The sequence below is a fragment of the Gavialis gangeticus genome, unplaced genomic scaffold, assembly GCF_001723915.1.
Source record: "Gavialis gangeticus isolate Ggan-Ray unplaced genomic scaffold, GavGan_comp1, whole genome shotgun sequence".
NCBI classification, from domain to species: Eukaryota; Metazoa; Chordata; order Crocodylia; family Gavialidae; genus Gavialis; species Gavialis gangeticus.
This window is the reverse complement of record NW_017729022.1, coordinates 152,586,997-152,607,310: the sequence shown is the minus strand read 5'-3', so window position 1 is coordinate 152,607,310 and position 20,314 is coordinate 152,586,997. Positions and strand designations below refer to the sequence as shown.

At 44.3% G+C, this 20,314-nt stretch overlaps 1 protein-coding gene across 1 annotated transcript in view; it reads left to right on the top strand.

The window, feature by feature from the left end:
- The window catches only part of CAMKMT (calmodulin-lysine N-methyltransferase), a 514,533-nt gene that overhangs the window by 464,042 nt on the left and 30,177 nt on the right, over positions 1–20,314 (top strand). The window contains exon 10 of the mRNA XM_019516343.1: positions 6,393–6,456. Within this exon, the coding sequence (XP_019371888.1) occupies positions 6,393–6,456 (64 nt within the window). The remainder of the gene's footprint in view (positions 1–6,392; positions 6,457–20,314) is intronic.

The window sequence follows — 20,314 nt, the reverse complement described above, 5'->3', positions numbered from 1 at the left end:
TTTTTTTTTTTTTTTTTTTATAAGAGAAGCCTGAAGCCAGAGGTGGTAACCAAGGGAGAATATTTCAGTTTCTTGTTAGGATGTTATGAATATGACATAGCTACAGAATATGGCTCAGACCTGGTAACATTCAAACATCTGAATAGGACCCCAAAATCAGTGTGGCTGCTTCTTTGCTGAAAGTTAGACATGAATGTAATGGTTTGTATGATTGAGGTGTATGAATCAAGTGCTGTGTTACCTTCATTGTCAGAAGCAGGAGTTATGGATTTGCTAGGAATGCAGAATTGAGCCCAAGTTACCCATTAAATCAAAATGTCTTGTTCTATACTCTATTTAATATAAAGATTTCTTTCCACAGGAATGCAGTAAGATCTCGGTCCTTCTTAAGTTTAGAATAACAAGTTATTGTTCCTTTTAAGCCTGCCTCTACACGTGCATGTTCAACTGTAATGGAACCTGATGGTGTGGAAATAGGATTCTTTTTTTTTAACCTAATAAGTGTTTTTGAACGTATGACAGCTCAGCAGTTGAAGCTGTGTAAAAACATACATGACTCTGCACATTAGGTGCTGTGGATGATTGGAAATCAGGTCTAAAACACCAGTTGTAGCTGTTGCAGGACATGCAAAAAGAAGATATTTGATGCGATAGCCCATAAAATATAAACACATGCCCCCTGCTTGGAGATTGTTTAAGACACAAGAAGAAATGATAAAGCATATCAGCTGTAATCTAACTGAGAAATTCTCATTTTTATGATTTTGCTATAGCTCACTGTTACCTCCAAGAGTTTTTGTGTAAGTTTTCATTTTGTTATAATGGTGGGTTAAAATGGAAAACATAAAAAAACCCATCCTTAAAAATAAAAATTAATAAAAATATAGGACAAAAATTTACATTATTGCCTATAAATTAAAACAGATGTACTAGCAAGAGTCAGTACATACTGTTCCAGTTCCACTGATACTGTGAGCAGACATTTCCGTGCTGACCTGTAAAAGCTCCTCCAATTTCATTGCTGAGTCTCTGCAGTCAAAGACTTCCTATTATGGAAATGTGAAGCATTTTGTTATATGGAAAAGGGCTAACTAAGAACACCACCACACCACTTGTGATACAAGCCAAATTTGAATTGTGAGGTCCATAATGAATGACAAGAGCAACAGATCAATATGCCCCTTAGCTTCTTTGAGAAATGCTGTGAAATTCTGGGAGGATTTTCTTAAAAGGTGCATTTTCAGCATGTGATGTTGATATTTAACCACCCAAATCCTGCACCAACCTATTGCAAACACAGATCTTTCTCCTGTTTTGCCATACTTAGGGCATCTTCTAATGCAATTGGGACAGAAGCATTCCCTGAGCTGGCTGCATCAGACCTACCTCCAAATTCCCAGCATTTCTACCAGCCCTTTGGGCTGTCTCTGTGGGTTGGATCTAGCCCATGGCCATAGCTTAACCCCTCTGTGTTAGGTGAATACAAGCCAATACATCATTATACATCTGAAGCACACCTTTTTCAAGATGAGGCTTCTCAGGCACGAACCAATTCAGTAGAGTAAGATTATGATATGACTGAATGCAGTGGCATAGCTACAGCGGGGTGATAGGGGCAACTGCCTGGGCACCAATTTGGAGGGCAGGGTGGGGGTAAAAAAAGCAACTGGTGCCAGCAGCCATGTGTTTGCAATTGTGAATTCAGCAGCAACCAGAAGTCACTGCTTCTGCTTTGCCCCAGGCACCCACGCATATCCCTACACTGCTGGCTGAATGCAACATGCTGTCATTTTTCTTGATGAAATACGGCCAAATTGAAAAAATTCAAATCAGCTGCTTTTTTATTTGAGGGTGGGGCCAGGGAAAGTTTGCAAAACTAAAACAGAGGCTTACTCCCGCTGATGAAGGTCTAACTTTAAAATAATCTGGTCATGATATAGTGTGGTAACACTACAAGGGGCAACCATGCCTGAATCTATGTAGTTTTAAGAAGGCATACACATTCATGATATAACATTTTGGTTTCTTAACTCTTGTTGCAGTTTATAATATAATTTCTAACATGTCTTTTTAACTGCCTGCTATTCTGAGATAATATCATTTATTAACACAATAACAGCAGAATATATAAGATACTGTGTGTTAATAGCACTGAGTGGCACAGATATTAGCTGTGGCAGGATCCTACTCCCCTGAAAAAAGAAAAAAACCCTCAGAGTATGGATGCCACTACAATACTTAGACAAAATGGATTAGGTTAAAACAAAACCAAATGTCATAGACTTCAGAGAGCAATGCTCGGTACCTGCACTCTTTAGTGCACACAGTAACCCCTTTTGCAATCATAGGCTTGCTGCTGCAGTAGATAGACCTGAAGTTTTGCAGTCTGTTTCCTCTGAAAATTTAGCTCCAGACAAGAAAAAATAATCTACTGCACTAGTGTGTTACAGTGACTTTATAATTTGTATTATTTAGATACATATTAAAATCTTTTTCAATAAATTAATGTTCCACGTGTCAGTAGCTGAAGTATGGAAAACTTGCTGTGAGGTAGATTTGCCATATGTTCTTTTCTTTTCAAATAAAAATTGACTAAGAATAACACAAGAAGAAGAGAACATACACTTATATTGGGTAACCTAGGGCTAGCTCATCCAAGAGAAGAAACTGGTGAAGACCACCCATGCTTCCAGCCAATGCTAGAAGCAATATTGGGCTCCAAAACAAGGTTCAGGTATTCCTTGCACAAGGAAAGATTGTAGCTGTGATTCAGAGACTTCCATAAGAGAGGCATCACATTCAAGAAAACATTAAAGGAATCAGAAGGGTTGAGATCATTATGCAGTTATCCATTCATAATAAGCAGGGATCCTGGTTTTCCCTGATAAAAAAAAATTGCAAATTCTCTGATAAAAACCCAAAAATCCATTATTAAAATGAAAAATCACTCTATATATATAGGTATCAAATGAACACAACATTTTATTGATATATTTATCATTTTAAAACAATTTGGAAGCCTACTAGTGTCTCAATCACTGTAGTAAAATAAATTCTAAATACCTATACATTTTGGTATTTGATTCTGGGTTTTTAATTAGGGAAAATCAGCTTCCCCTGACCCCTTAGCTCACCAGGGCACAGGTTTAGGCCCCTCACTCCAAGTCACAGTCCCCTGGCCCCTCACTGACCCCCACACCCCCCTTCCCCCCCACTAGATGGGGGCCCCCAGATGCCAGGGCAACAGGACCAGGGACCCAGGTCCACATTCTCCTGCCCCACCACAGCAGTGCCTGAGCCCTGGCTGCTACCCATGGGAGGCAGCAGCAGAGTGGAGTATGGAGCCTGGATCCCCCCTGCCCCCCTTATGGGCAGCACAGCCGGGGCACAGCCTGTAGGGGGGCAGGGGCAGGAGGGGGCTAGCTCTCTGCCACTCATGCACTCCTGGGGGAATAGGCAGGCATGTGTTCCCCAGATCTGTGCATGGGGTGAGGGTGGGTGCAGGGGTGGGCTGTCCACTGTGGACTTGGACTCTTAACCCTGCTGCCCTCTCCCAGGGTCTCCATGGCACAGCAGGTAGGACCTGCCACAGAGGGCAGAACAGGGCCATGCAGGAATGCTCCTTGCTGCTACAAGTTCTGCACTGCCCTGGCACCACACCCCCTATCCACCTCAGAGCAGTGAGGGGCACAACCCTGCACTGCCACACCCACAGCTGCCAGGCAATCAGGGGACACATCACCAGGGTAGTGCAGGGCTCACAGTAGTGGCACTGAGCTTCCCTGCCTGGCCCTGCTCTGCCTTGTTGTGCTGGATCCCACCCACTGGGCCATAGAGGCCCTGGGGCAGGGAAGCAGGACAGGAGGCCCAAGCCAGCAGTGGGCAGCCCACCCCTGCCCCACACACAGATCTGGGGGGCACAGGTCCTCTCTGCCTCCCTGGGGGTTCATGCAGCAGCAGGGAGCTGGCCCCATCCTCCTGCCCTCTGGGGGAACCCCCTTGGCCCCGTCTCACTCCTAGCTGGGAGCCTGTGGCCACACATTGTGGTCCTGGGCCCCAAGCCCTTGCACTGCCAAGCTAGGCAGCAGCCCCAGTTCCAGCCCTACCCAACTCCCTCCCTCTCTGGGGGTCTCATTCCCCTTCCCCCCACCCCCCACGCTTACCTGCAGGAGCTGCTCTCCAGGCTGCCTGGCATGTACATGTTTCCAGAAAGATGTATATACACATGGCACCCCTGCCTAACCACCCTCCTCCTGCTTCCCCTAGCCCCTTGCAAGCTAGAGCTCTGCCAGCCTGCAGAGAGCTCTTTGCAAAAGAGCAAAATCCACGTTTCTCTGTTAAAATGAAAAATCCATGTTTTTCTCAGGCAAAAGGGAAAGTCTGTGTTTTTTCCCATTTTTCTGTGAGAAATGGAAAATCCAGATCCCTGATAATAAGTCTGTGTCAGTTTCCTTCATAGATTTATTTGTAAGCATTTACTTTAAGTTGAAGGTTTTCTAGTTCACATTTACATAACATGGTAGCTGCATGTTCTCTTTAAGCAATTCTGTGTCCCAACACTTTAAAAAATCCCAAGATTTTTTGCACATTCTGGGTCTCTATGCAACTACATCGAAGAAGGTGGAGGATCAATAAGTAAAAATGGACTGGTTTTACAGTTACACAGGGTATGTCTAAAGTGCAGTCTGAGATGGAATTGCAGCACATGTAGTGATAACTTAACCAGCTTTAATCTAGCCAGGTTGGGTACAAACAGAAACATCATCACAGCTATGTAGGCCTCAGTGCAGGATGTTGCCTGCCTGGGCTAGATGATAAGTTGAAGAAAATGGATGCTGTCTCAGCTTCACTGTTACTGGTACCTGAATGAGCTAGATATGCCTGCATCTGCTGCTATCACAAGTCTGAGCGCTGTGTGAACTTACCTTAAATAGATATAATCAGGGTAGTGTGAAAGGAGGGTGGGGTAGGATTTGTCTCCCTCATGTCTTCCTCTATAGTTGTACTGTTCACAGATGTAATTTTGGAGGCACTCAAAAGGAGAAATCTCGTGCAACCACGTTTGAAGCACCGCTATTGGTTTGTCATGTCTATTTGTGCTACTTGGTCCACAAGCTTTCATGCTTTAGACAAGCACATCCTACAAAACACTGTAAAATCCTGGAGTTTGTCCTGCTAGTCCAGGGATGGACAATTACTGGGACTGGAGGGCCACTAAGGGAGCCCCAGCTGTCATGGGCTGGGTCAGCACCCCTCCCTCCCCCCGCCTTGCCCACAACAGCTTACTAAAATTCCCTAAGTGGCTCTGCCCCGTGCTTGGCTGGTAAGTTGACCACCTTTTCAAATGGAAAGGTGGGATACATGCCCACCTCCCCCCCCCCACAGCAACACAGCTGGACCAGAGCCAAGTGGAGTGGGGATGGATGCAGGCTTCCCGCTGTGGGCTCCCTGCCCTGCTGCCTTTCCTCTGGAGCCCCGCACCAGCTATACACCCTCTGCCTGCCCATCAGTAGCAGAGGGGCACAACTCCACGCGGCCATCCCCACTGCTGCTGGATGGGCAGGGGGTGTCTTGCCATGGCAGCACAGGCCCAGGGCTGAGCTGCCATCTGCTCCCCTGCAAGTGATGCCAGTTCTGTGGGCAGGAGTGTGTTGGGAGTGGATCACAGCTCTGCCCAAGAGCCTGGCCCTGCACTGTTACTGCCCAGTGATCCCGGGGCCTCCATGGAGACCCTTGCCTTCCTGGGATCTTTATATATCAGTTGTGTGGATAAAGAACTTCACTCTCAGGATGTGATGGCTCTGCACTTGGCTGTCTCTTTGTTACAGTGGAAAAATGCATGCCTAGCAAGGTGGGGAACTTGGTTTATAGAAGTTACCATAATGCAAATGCATAAATATCAAATTAATAAACTGATGATAAATATTTAAATGGCCAAAGAAAACTTTTAAGAGTAGTACACTAAATGCAATGGAGAGGATACTTTAAAGAAACAAAACAACCCTCTTTTTAAACCTTTCTATATAAACAGCATGTGAAATGGTAACCCTGCATTACAGTATATTAATCCTAATTTTTGATATCCACACTATTAAAACATTAGCATACATGATCTGTTAATTCCTGTCACATAACAAAACTGCTTCATGCTGATATTTTGGCTTTAGCTTTAGATAACATTAGTTGCAGGATTCAGCCAGGGGGTGTGTGTTTTGTTTTGTTTTGTTTTTTTACTAAAACATACATTAATTGGAAGGAAGGAAATTTAGACTTCAGTTTCTCCTTTTCAGCATTGTGTAAACATATGTAATTAGCCTTGTACTTATCTGCATTAGTATCATTAGAATTGAAAACCCATTTTAATCTGGATTCTGTTCCCTTCTCAATGTCAGCCTGTTTCTGGACCGGTACAGAGCTAGCCTTGTTGATGCAATAAAGAGATTACTCCAGCCCAGTGTAAGTATGTTTCTATTTTCTCCTGAACACTGGCTTCAGAATAATTAGTCTGTGCACAATGATTGAGAGAGTAATGGAATGGCAGGATTAATGTCATGTAATACTTTAATACTTATTATGTCCAACTTCAATTGAGTCTTCTAATCTATCAGATTCTTTCCTAATCATAAACTAGGAAACTTCTTATACTTGGCCTTCTGATAAGGAACACAGTGGGTAGTAAAATAAATGAAACCGCTTCAAAGATAGTGTGAGATTATTTTTATCAAAGCTTTTCTTGAGTATTTTCCTTTGATAATAATGTCTTCATATTAAAGTAAAAGTACGATATTGAAAGTTTTTATGTTGGCTTCTGTCAATTTTAATCCCTTCAATAGTAACCTTTGTCATAGTATATTTATTTATTGTGAAAGAACATTTTTTCCTTTCATTTCTGTTTATATTAAATGAATAAAGTCCTTATACATCTGTAGCCTACAACTTGTTTTCTTTATGAAATAAGCTGTGTATTTACATATTATAAATAGTGAAGTACACTGAACTGAAGCACTACATGAAATGCTATGCCATTTGTATATTTTTGTCAGTGATGAAATTATACTGTATATACATTTGGGTCTGTTGGGAAGAGATCATCAAAAGCAGAGTTTATATTTAACTGTTTTAACTCATTTAAATCCCCCAAATAAACTTAAATCTCAAGAATTATAAAACCAGCAGCAATAACATTCAATTAAATGATAATAAAATAAAAATCTAGAAGGTCATTGCACTCCAAGGAAATTCAAAATAAGCTTGCACTGGGCACATTTAGTGTGCTTGTCGTCTTTGAGGAAACCCTTTTCTTTTGACACATATGCATGACATTTTCTTAATTTTATATTAAAGAATCTGCCCTACTTTTTCATATTTATTTTTTTCTCTATAAAAATAAAGAGAGACCAAACCTGTAAAGATTTAAGACAGGGGATAACTTTAGGCATGGGTAATCCCATTACAATTCTAAGGTGATCAGGGTTCTGTTCTTGGTTCTGTCAAAAGCTTCCTGAAGCAACCTAGGGTAAGTCACTTAGCTCACTACAACAGTTTAGTCCCAATGGGATAGTGTTTCCAGAAACAGAGAAGGTCTGTGGCCACTCCAGAAATGTGGGACTGGGAGAAGTTGAACTCCCTTTCTTCAGTAGGGTCAGTCTTGCGAGCTGACATAGATGGATGACCATTGATTGTTCTGGGTTCTGTATACAACTTCTTTGGCAAAACTCCACTGGTAGCTTATGAGTATGTCTACAATGGAAAAAATAAGTTCTTAACTTAGTAATTCTGTTTAAAATAGCAGTAAAAACGGGGAAGCTTGGATTTTAATGTGGGTTAACAGCTCAAGTTAAGGCCCCAAAGGGAATTCTTAACCTGTTATGATGCACATTACATAATTTTCACTGCTTTTTTTTTAAACCAGGTTAGATTACATGGGTTGGCCACCTTAAATTAAAAACAAAACTGTGGTTTTCAGCATAGACATACCCTTGGTATCCGCTTCTTGTGTGGATACAAAAGTAAAGCTATGTGTGTGTCTATTCCCTGCCTCTCCAAGCTTCTCTCCTGGTACAGGTTCTGGTCTCAACATAACATGTAAGCTGTGTTATGTCTCCAGTTTCCAATCTCTAATGAGGGTAATGTTTCAGCTCCAGAGAGGTGCTGTGAGTTTAACTCATTCTGTCTCTGTTTCAGCAAGCCATTTAACTGGTAACTTGGGTTTATACATTGGCTTAATTCTTCGTCTGTTTAAGAAAGGACTTAAGCCCATGCTTAAATTCAGTTGAAGCCAGTAGAATGAAAGTACATACTAGGTGCGTCTACATGAGACATTAACTGCCCAGTAGTGCATCACAGCATGAACAGTGTTAATATGCTACTGCATCATATTATTAGGCTACTAATGCCTAATAATGCACAGTAGCATCACTAAAAAGGTGTTTGCTGGTGCTCCTGTGCAGTAACTCCAGTTCCTGAGCGATTATTTAGTACTTAATTATACAAGTACTAAATTAAATGTGCAGTAACCATTGTGCATTAATGAACACATAGATGCACCCAGAATCTAGGAACAGATTTCAGAATGTGCTTAAGGTTAAAAATCCAGATTGGCCTCTTGGATACTTCCAATGTAGACTTCAGCATGTTTAAAAATAAGGCTCCTCAAGAAGGTGATTCAGAGAAACAGGGTTGCATGCTTAGGCTCCATATGTGCTCAGTGGAGAGAATTAGGTGCCTCTAAAGAGTGTTTGAGTGATCCCAAACGCTAAACAGTAAGGCACCTACAGCTAGGCCACAGGAAACATCTAGTGCAAAGGTGTGTATGAAGTCCTACTCCTCTCTGGAGTTAGGTACCTGAATCAAGATTCAACATTAGACCTCTCCATCCATGTGAGATCTCAACTGTGAATGTTTCTACGGAGAATAGATACTTAGTTGAGGTGGGAGCAGCGGTGGTGCAATATGAAAATTGCGGTTAACAGAAAATATGGGTATTAGGGCTGTGCCAAGCTTCAGTCCCTGATTCAGTTTGGCAGAGATTCGGCCCAATTCGGTGGCCGAATCTCCAAATCCAAATCAAATCAGAGGACCCTTTAATCTCTCCAAATTGAATTGGAACCCTCCAAATCGATTTGGGGAGATTCAGAAAGATTTGGCAATTCGGACATAGACACAACTTTAAATGTTTTTCTACATACCTCTAGATACCCGGCAGCTCACGATTGCTGCAATGCTGGGGCTCATGGAGTGTCCCACAGAAGTGTGGGAGGCTCCCCAGCGCGCTCGGCAGCAGACCTGGAAGTGGACCAGAAGCAGTTCCTGTCCACTTCTGTGTTCACCGCCGAGCATGTAGGGCCCCCCGCCCCCCCTCCCCCGCTCCTGTGGGACTTTCCATGCACCCCACCATTGCAGCATTCATTAGCCATGCTCATACTTTGAGGTATGTACAAAAAACATTTAAAGCTGCGTCTATGGTAGATTCGACTGAATTAAATCAGGGACAGTGATCCAAATCAACAAATCAAATCACTGTCCCCAATTTGGGTTGAATCCAAAATGAATAGGGCCAGCTTCGCACACCCTTAATAGGTATCCCAGCTAAGCTGATTAAAGGGGGAAATAAGTACAAACCATAACTTACCTTTAAAAAAAATCCCTTTTCCTCCTGTCTGAAACCCTCTAAAACTTCTTGGTTTATTAAAGAGTCCATCATTTTTTGACAGCATGGATGCTAGAAATCTTGTTGTATTATAATGTCACAGAATTATGCATTCCTGGATAACTTTAATATTACCAAGAAATGTTAACAGATTCCATTGGATAGGGGGAGGAGAATGTTTAAGAAACATATTTCTGATTTGGAGCTGTTATAAATTAACATGAAATACTTTATGTTTAGCTAAATATCACAACAGTCTCTTCAATCCAGATCCAACTCTGTTGGGAATTGAGAACTTCATTGAAGAGGCATAGATGAGACATGAGTACTTACAATAATTATGAAATCATTATTTCCTGTCCATTAGAATTACATTCTAAGAAGGACATTCTGTAGCAAATTGCAGTGGAAAGGAAACCAGAAAGAGGTCTTTAAAGGATTTTAAAACAACAAATTGTGTTCCAGATAGCAAAACTACATTTTCCATAACCAGCTTCTCATTGATAGGACGTTTCAGAAATGGCTGCATGACATCAATTCCTTAGCAACCTTGATGTCAGGTACTGAAGATGCAGGATGCCATTTAAACTGTCATTACTCATATTAAATACTAGCTTTAAAACTGCAACCTAGAAGTAGCCTATGCAAGTTCTGATTTAGAGGGCTCTCGTACAGGTAGGCTACATCGAGAAAAGCTAGAGTTATTATTTCAGGCAACATCTATAGTTGCATATTGAAATGGAAAGAACCTGGTTTTCAGCACATTGCTGCAGAATTGCTAAGAATTCAGGAACCATTTAAAATTCATTTTACTTCACTTCAGAACCTAACTGTAACTTACTGCACAATTTCAGAAACCCCAAATATATCTAAAAACATTGTGAATGTAAATGAATTAACTCTAGCCATAATCCTTATTTTCACTAAGGACGTTTTGCATCACTTTGGTAGTATAAAGTAGACATAAATTACATTTACACTCACTTTAACATCCTTTCACACTGTCAGAGCCATGTAAAGTAGCCTTAATGTGAATAAGAATTAGGCCTATATTTTTTTAGGTCAGCAAATTGTGTTTGGACAGCTATATTTTATTCTCATATTGATAAACTACTGCATTTTATTGAAATGTAATTTAAGCAGGTTTTTGCTTCACATTGAAATGCATTTTTAATTCTAATAGCATTTTCATTGCTATTAGAATGATCATTTCTTTGTTTGCACATTTCCTTAATAAACACTGTAGTGCTTTTGGCTCAGATCCTGCAAAGGTCTCTCCAGTATCCATGTGAAGTCCTACTGAAGTCAATGGGATGTTATGACAACCTAAAGCTTTGCCTGAACAAATCAGACACAATTTAATAATAGCAAATGATGAATACAACAGTAATTTATTTCCAGTGACAGTCATGTTGAAAATCATACTTCTGTCTTTTTTATCTAGTTGTGTTACCATAGGACTTCAGATTGCAACAGAGAAATAAGGGGAAAGAAAAGTATTTTCTCTTCTTTTTCAATTTTTTTATTTCATGCATTTTGGCCCTAATTCAGGAAAGCATTGAAGCGCATGCTTTAAATACCCTTCTTAAAGGAATGCCTTCTTGAATTGGAGTCTTTGTATAAACCAATTTAATCTCCACTGGATAGCAGTTGGACACAGACTAGAGCTTCAGTTTATATTGTTTTTCTTTCTTTTTCACAAAGCAACAAAAAAGTGAAAAACCTTTTAAAAATGAAAAATATTAGCAGGATGATTGAGGTCAGGCATTTTATTTGAAACAACTTTTAACCCTATATTTTTAATTGCCTACATTTACTAGTATACCCGATGATTTTCCCTTTAACAATTGATTTTTCCTCAATGAGCAAAGTTTTTATTGCTCTGACAAAGCAATTAATCACAGTACCTACTGTATTTACCCAAATCCAAGACAACTTTGAATTTAAGATGACCCCTCAATAATTACAGGCAGCCCTTGACTTATGACTTTGAGTTACAACAAACGGCATTTACAACATTTGTAAATTGACACCCTGTTTCAAGGTTTCCATGTGGATTTCGCCTTTACAATGGTCAACACAGCTGCATCCAGCTGGTAAGTCTGTTGTTGTGGGGGGGAGAAAGGAGGGAAGGTGTGTGGGGGGGCAGGTCAGTGCCCCTGTAGTGAGGGAGGGAGTGGGCCTGGGGCAAGCGCTGCCCACGGAGAAGGTGGGGCAACTTGTGCCACTGTGTACCGCTGGTCCAGGAGCTGCTTGTGTGGTGGCTTATCTGGTGGCTTTTGCCACTGCTCCTGTTGCTGATCTGGGAGGGCATGGTGGGGGACATGGAGTTGCCCCAGGATTTGCGCGGGGTGGGCGGGGCTGCGCCAGGCCGTGCTTCAGGAGCAAGTTGCTGGGAGCAGGGCACGAGACTGAGCCTCTGTGCTGCCTCTGGACAAGTGGCACAGTGGTGGGAGCAGCAACTTTGCCCTGTCAGGGCATGGGGGGGGGGCCATGTGCCTCCAGATTGGAGCAAGACAGGCGTGAATTTTTGGTGGCATACACCCCCCCCATGCCCTGCCACCCCTCAACCAGCCAGGGTGAAGCAACAGCTCATCCAGGAGTTGTGGGGAGGCCAGGCCAGGTCCCACTGCTGCACACCACTGGTTTGGAGGCAGCACAGTGGCTCAGTCTCGCACCAGCCCCACACTAGCTGGGTGACCAGCGGGGGGGGGCATAGACCCCACTCCCAGCGCCTTGCACCTGGAGCACAGGCCCCGCCCCGCACAGATCCTGGGGCACATGCCCCCACATCATGGTCTCCCAGACTGGCAACAGGAGCAGCAGCAAGAGCTGCTGGACAAGCTACCACACAAGCATCTCCCAGACCAGTGCCACAAAGCGACTCAAGCTACCCCACTCCCTCCCTGGGTATTGCTTCCCTAGCCCGGGTCCCAGCCCCAACCCCAATCCCTTTCTCACTGAGGGGACATTGATCTACTCTCCCATGCCCCTTCCCTCCCCTCTCCACCCCACCACAACAGACTTGCCAGGTGGATGCAGCTATGTCAACCATCATAAAGGAACCAATTCCCCACTTATAACATCGTTCCTATGGGAAAATTGGTTCCAAGTTATGATGTTTTGACTTAAGATGCAGTTTTCAGGAACTGGTTGTGTTATAAGTCTGAGGACTGCCTATAGATCCTATATCTGGAAAATGTATAAATTTGGTATAATTTTCTCTATATAGAATCTGATGTTTGGAAAGTCATCTTAAATTTGTCCTCCCTGCTGCTACAGTAGGGAAACCAGTGGCAGGGGGGCAGGAGGCATTGTGGTAGGTAGTGTGGAAGTCAAGTGGCCTGCCCCTTCCTTCCTATCCCCCCCCCACTACTTATCCCCTTTCTTTCTGCCTCCTAATCATGCCTGTGTATCTCATGCCTGGCCCCTCCACAGTGTTTGACATCTGCCCCTATTCTCCCCTAACATCTGCCCCAATGCCACTTACCCCCCTACTGCCTGCCTACCTGCAGTGTGTTTGCCCCACCCCTTTCCCCTGACCATTTGCACCCCTTCCCACCTGCCCCTACCACTTGCCACTCCTCCCACCTGCTACCCCCGTATCTGTGACTCCTGGTGCTGCTCCCACCTGGTCCTCCCACCTTGTTGCTTGCCCTGCATGCCACCTCCCCCTAACCCCCATTGCTTACTTTTTTGTTGCAGCTCTGACTCCAGCTGGGGCTCTGCTCCATTCCAGGGCATGGAGCACAGAACACATGTTGCCTCCAGCCCTTGCCTGGCCACACAGTGGTGGTTGCAGCAGGGGCTGGAGCTGCCAGCACTGATGCTAGTGTGTGGTCAGGAGCTGTCAGAGACAGTATGTTCTCCATGTTCCCTTTTCTTGGGCTGGAGCAGGGCCCCAACTGGACCTGGAGCTGTGATAGGCAAGCGACAGCAGCAGGAAGCAAAGGCTGCAGGGGGCAGGTGGTGGGGAGGGCAGTGGCTGTGGCTTGAACTGTGACCCCAGGCTCAGGGTCAAAGTCGAAGTCAGAGCCTCAGCCACTGTCCACTCACCCCTCAGGTTGTAGTCAAATTTAACATGGGCTTTTTTAACCCAATGTTGAATGGGGGTAAATCCTCATCTTAGAATCAACTAGATACAGTACTTTTCTTGGGGGATTTTTTTAGATATAAACCTATCTAATAACTATTCTAGCATTTCTCAGTTTAGGGCCAGCTCCTCAGCTGGTTTAAATTGGCCTAGCATCTTTGAAATCAGTTGATCCATCTGACTTGCATCTTATGATGATTTGGCTTCCACAGTGAATGTACTGCAGCTTGGATAAAATACCATTCCCATTTTGAAAGTTAGAATGCAAGATAGAAGTTTTCAACCTGATTTGGACCAATTTTTAAGAGTTCTGTTATTTAACAGTTTTTATGCTATTCTACTTCTGTATCTACTTGATACAGCATTTCTTGAAATCTTGCTTGCAAAATTTGGAGAGATTTAATTTAATTTGAAAGGGATTAATCTACAGATATTGTGAAAAGAAATGTCTGTGTAGACTATAGAGTCTAATTTTAAAATTGTACTGATATCATTGCACAAGTATTGCTCTTTAATAAATTGCTGGTGTATAGAGTTAAGGGCACAGTATCTCAGTGTCTTGTTCTTTGAGGAGATAAGGTTTTCCACCTTGTGCCAAAAAGCACAACTTGGAGCTTTGGTTGTATGTAGGGTGGGAGACATTCAATTGAAGACACCCATCATCCCCAATGAAAGACTGGTTCTATGTGAGATATTAAAGAGTGCTATGTCATGCTAGGCTGTGAGGGAGATTATGTTACATTACTCTGTGAATTTTTTTGTGTTTAATATTTTACATTATAATCTGGGTACACATTTAGTCCCTATATTGACAAGAAGAATTCCACTGATGCCCAATGGAATTGTACTCACTTACATCTTAAATTTCACAGTTGAATCATATCTATTGGAGCTTTATAGCTCCACCAGCTCATTCCTTTGCCAATTTTTAAATTTCCAGTGCACTGTCAGACCTCATTTTAAGTCTCTCTAGATATGGGGCAGTCACTCTTAAACACAGAAGGCCATTTATAGTTTTCTAGACCTCTTTGTAAAGAAATTTCTTGATACCTAGTCTAATTTGCTTTTTTCTTACTTTTATCCTTTTATTCCTACTTATAATTTAGGGTTTAATACTAATAATTTGCATCTTTCAAATAGAAGTTAGTGGTGATCATGTTCCATCTTAGGCCACATACTTATATTCTGTTTCTTCTCAAAGAATCACTGTTCTCTTGGGAGAAACCACAAGTGTACAGACTTCTCTGCTTCATCTCATGGAGTGAAATGGCAGTTCTGGGAGAAAAATAACGTGACTCCAGCCAGGTAGAAATTGCTCCAGGGAAAATGAACATCTGTATACTTTCCCATGTCTTAACTCCTCCAAAGGACCGGGAAAAGTGGAGCGATGGGGAAAGGCTCCCATGCTTTCCAGAGACCAGGGTCACCTTAGTCTAAATAAGGCATGGGTGGCAGTTGCTGCTGTCCCTTCTGGATACCAGGGGCATTTTTACATATATTCCCAGATGCAGCCCTAGGCACTTTAATTAGTGATCTGTGCTAATTAAAAGCACCCATGCATCATGTGTATCAGCATTGCCGTGCGTTCCTGCACTGAAAAAATCGCAGTGGGTGCTTTGTACTAAAGCTCCTTGGATGTATTTTATTTCATAGCGCCCCACCACCATTTTGTCAGTGTGGAGACACTGGAGTCCCCAGAGTGAGAGAAGTAGGCAGGGATCTTTGTCCTGCTGCTCTATTGGAGACCAGGATCACCTTGGTTTCAGGAAGGTGCAAGGAACAAGGGAAGAGGGGGCTGTTGCAGGCAAAATATCTGTACTGCTCCCTCTCCCAGAATCATTTCTAATGGTAGAAATTTTCCATTGCTGGAAAAATAAGGGCAACATTGAGCCCCTACTGAATCAAATGGGACAGCTACCAACCAACACCCAGGAAAAAGCTAATCTCATAGTTTCATAATTTCATAGTTGGTAGGATCGGAAGGGATCTGAGCAGATCATCAAGTCCGACCCCCTGCCATGGGCAGGAAAGAATGGTGGGGTCAAATGACCCCAGCTAGGTGATTATCTAGCCTCCTTTTGAAGACCCCCAGGGTAGGAGCAAGCACCACTTCGCTTGGAAGTTGGTTCCAGATCCTAGCCCCCCTGACTGTGAAGTAGTGCCTCCTGATGTCTAGCCTGAACCTACTCTCAATCAACTTGTGGCCATCATTCCTAGTTACTCCTGGCAGTGCTTAGGGGGAACAGGGACTCTCCCATTCCCTGCTGGTCCCCCCTGGTAAGTTTATAGATGGCCACCAGATCCTGTCTCAGCCTTCTCTTGTGGAGGCTGAACAGGTTCAGGTCCCATAGCCTCTCCTCATACGGCCTGCCCTGCTGCCCCCGACCATCTGCTCAATGATTACTTTCCACCAGCCCAAGGGGGTCACCCTGCCTGATGGGACACAGGACTATGAGGATACAGGTGGCCATACACCTACATTTAGTGAAGACCTTGTGAGGAAACACCTTGAGAGGCTGGACAGCCTTAAGTCAGCAGGCCTTGATGGAATGTTAAAGAGTGCTAAAAGAGTTGGCCGACATCATAGCTTGACCATTGGCATGGATATTTGAGAACTCGTGGCACTCAGAAGAGGTTTCTGAAGACTGGAAGAGGGCCAATGTGGTTCCTATCTTCAAGAAAGGAAGATCCAGGGAACTACAGGCCAATGAGTTTGACCTCAATCTCTGGTAAGATCTAGAAAAAAATTGTCAAAAAATCCCTCAACAACAAGCTGACAGAAGGCGCCATTGAGAGACAGCCAACACAACTTTGTTTTTGGGTAGGTCCTGCCTGACCAACCTCATCTCCTTCTATGACCAGGTGATGTCTCACCTGGACGGAGGGGAGAAGTTGATGTCATTTACTTGGATTTCATAAAAGCCTTTGACTTGGTCTGTCATGATGTCCTCATGGCAATACTGGGGAACTGCAGCCTTAGCAACCTTCCAGTCCAATGGCTTGGGAACTAGCTCCATGGTCTGACCCATAGAATGATTGCTGATGGAACCAAATCCGCCTGGCATATGGTGACTAGTGGCATCCCTCAGGGTTCAGTACTTGGACCAGTACTTTTTAATGTATTCATTAATGATCTGGATTCAGGTGTCAGAAATTAACTGGTTAAGTTCATGTATGACACCAAACTATGTGGAAGCACGGTTACACTAGAGGATAGGTTGGGGATCTAGGTTGACCTGGATAGGCTCGCAAAGTGGGCATGTAGAAACCTGATGACCTTCAACATAGAGAAATGCAAGGTGCTCCACCTCAGGATGAAAAACCCACATCATATCTATAGTCATGGCAATGCTTCACTCACTAGCACTACATCTGAAAGAGACTTGAGGGTCATGATTGACCACAAGATGAATCTGAGCCACCAATGTGATGCCGCAGCTGGCAAAGCAAATTAAACTCTGGGTTGCATGTACCGATGCATCTTAAACAAGACCCAAGATGTCATTCTTCCACTTTACTTGGCTTTGGTGAGGCCACAGCTGGAGTACTGCATCCATCTCTGGGCTCCACACTTTAAAAAGGACATAGAGAAGCTCGAGAGAGTCCAGAGGAGAGCCACATGCATGGTAAGAGGTCAAGAAAGTAGGCGGTATGAGGAGAGGCTGAGTGGCATGGGACTCTTCAGCTTGGAAAAGCGTAGGCTCAGGCAGGATTCAGTGGCAGCCTATAAGTATATCAGGGGTGTACATCAGGACCTGGGAGAATGGCTATTCACCAGGGCTCCCCTAGGGAAAACAAGGTGCAACAAGGTGCAAGGTCACAAACTGCTAGAAGACTGTTTTATACTAGACATAAGAAAGAACTTCTTTACTGTTCGAGTCTCCGGAGTCTGGAATAGACTCCCCGCAGAAGTGGTACAAGCATCTACTCTGGATGCATTCAAGTTGCATTTGGATGATTATCTTGCTCGGGTCCTATGACCCCAGCTGACATCCTGCCCTTGGGCAGGGGGCTGGACCAAATGATCTTGCAAGGTCCCTTCCTGCCCTAATGTCTATGAAATCTATGAATGCGTGTATGTGGCTGTGGTGGAAACTTACCGGAGTCCGGGGAGAGGCAGTGGGATGCTGCGCCAGTAGAGGAGCGCAGCAAAAGTGAAACCACGGTGGCTCTAACCGGGAGCTGCCGTGGATAAAGATCAAAGAGAAAACCCACAGCAGAGATGGGAACGGCTCCCACGTCCGCCTGGGCACGCTTTATAAAAGCGTGCTGCGGTCAATTGGCTGGACGGGCGCCTGGCGCCCAGAGAAAAGGTCTGGCCAGAAGGAAGCCAGGGGGACTGGAAGCAGTGTCTCTGGCTGGCCTGTAGGGGCCAGAGCAGGCAAACATTCCAGTGGAGGAGGCTTGGTGGCTCCTTCAAAAGGGAAGCAACAAAGGAATGCAGGGCCAGCAAGGGCCTGAGGAGTCGCTAATGGAGCCAGCGTGGATTGAGGGCGGCAACTGCAGCAACTGGGACACCAGTGAAGATGAGGATGGGACCCTGGCCCAGGAAACAGGTGACAGGTACCGAATTCGGGGAGCAGTTGATTTGTCAAGGGGGGCTGGATGCTAGGGGAGTCCGGCTCTGATTAAACTGCGGGCAAAAGAGGGGCCGTGTGAAGCATTCGGTACAAGTACCATTAGTAGCTGATGACCGCAGCCCCTAAGAAACCGAGCCAAAAGTGGGGGCCTGAGTACCGGCCCTGGCAAACAACATCACGGTTGGCGTTAGGCAGGGTGTAGGGGAGGTGGAGCCCCAAGAAGAAACAACCATGAGGAGGGCCTGGGGAAGTACCAGGGGAGGCAGGACCAGACATTGTCCTCCCGATAAAACCAACTTATCGTCAAAGACTTGGCAGGTGAGACCCCTGGGGAACCAACCCGAGGTTGCTCCCAATAGCCTGGCCATGTAGCCCAAGAAGCCACAGTGAGGTTCATGAAGAATCCAAACACACAACGCTCGGGCGAGAGGCATGGGAGGCTACAGTGGCCTAAGTTATCATTTAGCTAAGCTATCAGTTTATCAATCCCTATAGCTTTTCTCTCCCAAACTCTCTATTCTGAACTCAGGTTTCTGATGACATGGGTCCCACAACTGAATACAATATGAAAGCTAGCTAGTAATGTAGAAAAAATGAAAAGATGGCCCAGTGTTTAAGGCACTAGCCTGGAACTTGGGAAACCTGAATATAAGTCCTTATGTGACACAGACATCCTGTGGACATTCAGGAAGTTGCTTAACCAGTTCTATTTTCCATCTGTAAAATGGGGGTAACAGTGTATCCCTACCTGTCAGATGTGTTGTGAGGATAAATATTTTGAATGGGAGGAGCTTAGATACTATTGTGATAGGGATTGTGCATGTACACATATATAATATAAGATAGCTCTGTTTTATCTCTGTAGGGGAATTAGAGGTACTGCTCTTGTTCCACTTGTTCCCTCATCCCTTATCTCAAGATCTGTCTCCAATGTGCTTTAGTGGTATGACTGGGTGCTCCCTCAGGGCAACCTTATTACCTCTTTCCTGGCTCTCATGCATGGTGCGTGGGAGTGAACAGCTGCATCCTCAAGGCCACTGCAGGGGGAGCATAGAAATACCCTTAGATACTTTGATAAAGACTTTATGCTTTATGCAGCAAGATTTGTTGTCTTTGTCTATGTATGTATATACAGTGCCATGTTGTGTGACGCGTATCACGTAGCTAGTGGTTTTAATAGCCAGCAAACTAAATGTCTCAAGTCTAGGCTTGAATTCTTCCCACTTATTGATTTATGCTGTGCTCGAAACCCCTTTTCCTCTGCATTAACTTACGTTTTTTGCAGGCTGATTTTCATTTTGTTATATCTTCCTCATTTTCCTAACTTAACTCTATCCCTATGTATTACTATACTTACTCAAATATAGGATGATCTTGATTGTAATATGACCCCCTGTGACAAGAGCACCTTTCAGGCCCAGTACTAGTATGGTTCCACCCTTGTCTTTGGGCAAACCACCCACCTTGTTCCTCTGCCACGCCTTGTTGATAAATGATTGTGATGTAAAATAGGTGGGAGGCTGCCCTTCGTGCGCCCAAATGACCGTGGATGATAAGTACATGCTCCTACCACCCTTATACATATGTCCCATGCCTCGCTGATGTCACACTGTGTGATGACACTGTGGCTCAAGGCCGTGCCAAACTGGGCACACAGTTGGATATTTATCATACTGCCCACTTCAGGGCCACACACACACCGCTCCCCTCTCACCAGGGCCTCTTGCACTCTACTGGCTCTCACTCTGCTCAATTAGATCCTCAGGCTTTTCTCTCCACCCCTCAGTCAGCCCTGGCATGGTCTTTTAGGCCTCTCCTGTGAGCCTCACCCAAATGGGACTGAGCTGTTACTCAACTATAGGCTTACTTCTCCCCTGGCCCTTCACCAGACCACTACCCCCCTCTCTCAAGCCACAACAATGCCCCTTACACTGGGGCCTGAGGTCTTCCACCCCCTTGGGACTCAGCTGCTCCTCCCTGAGCTTAACTGGC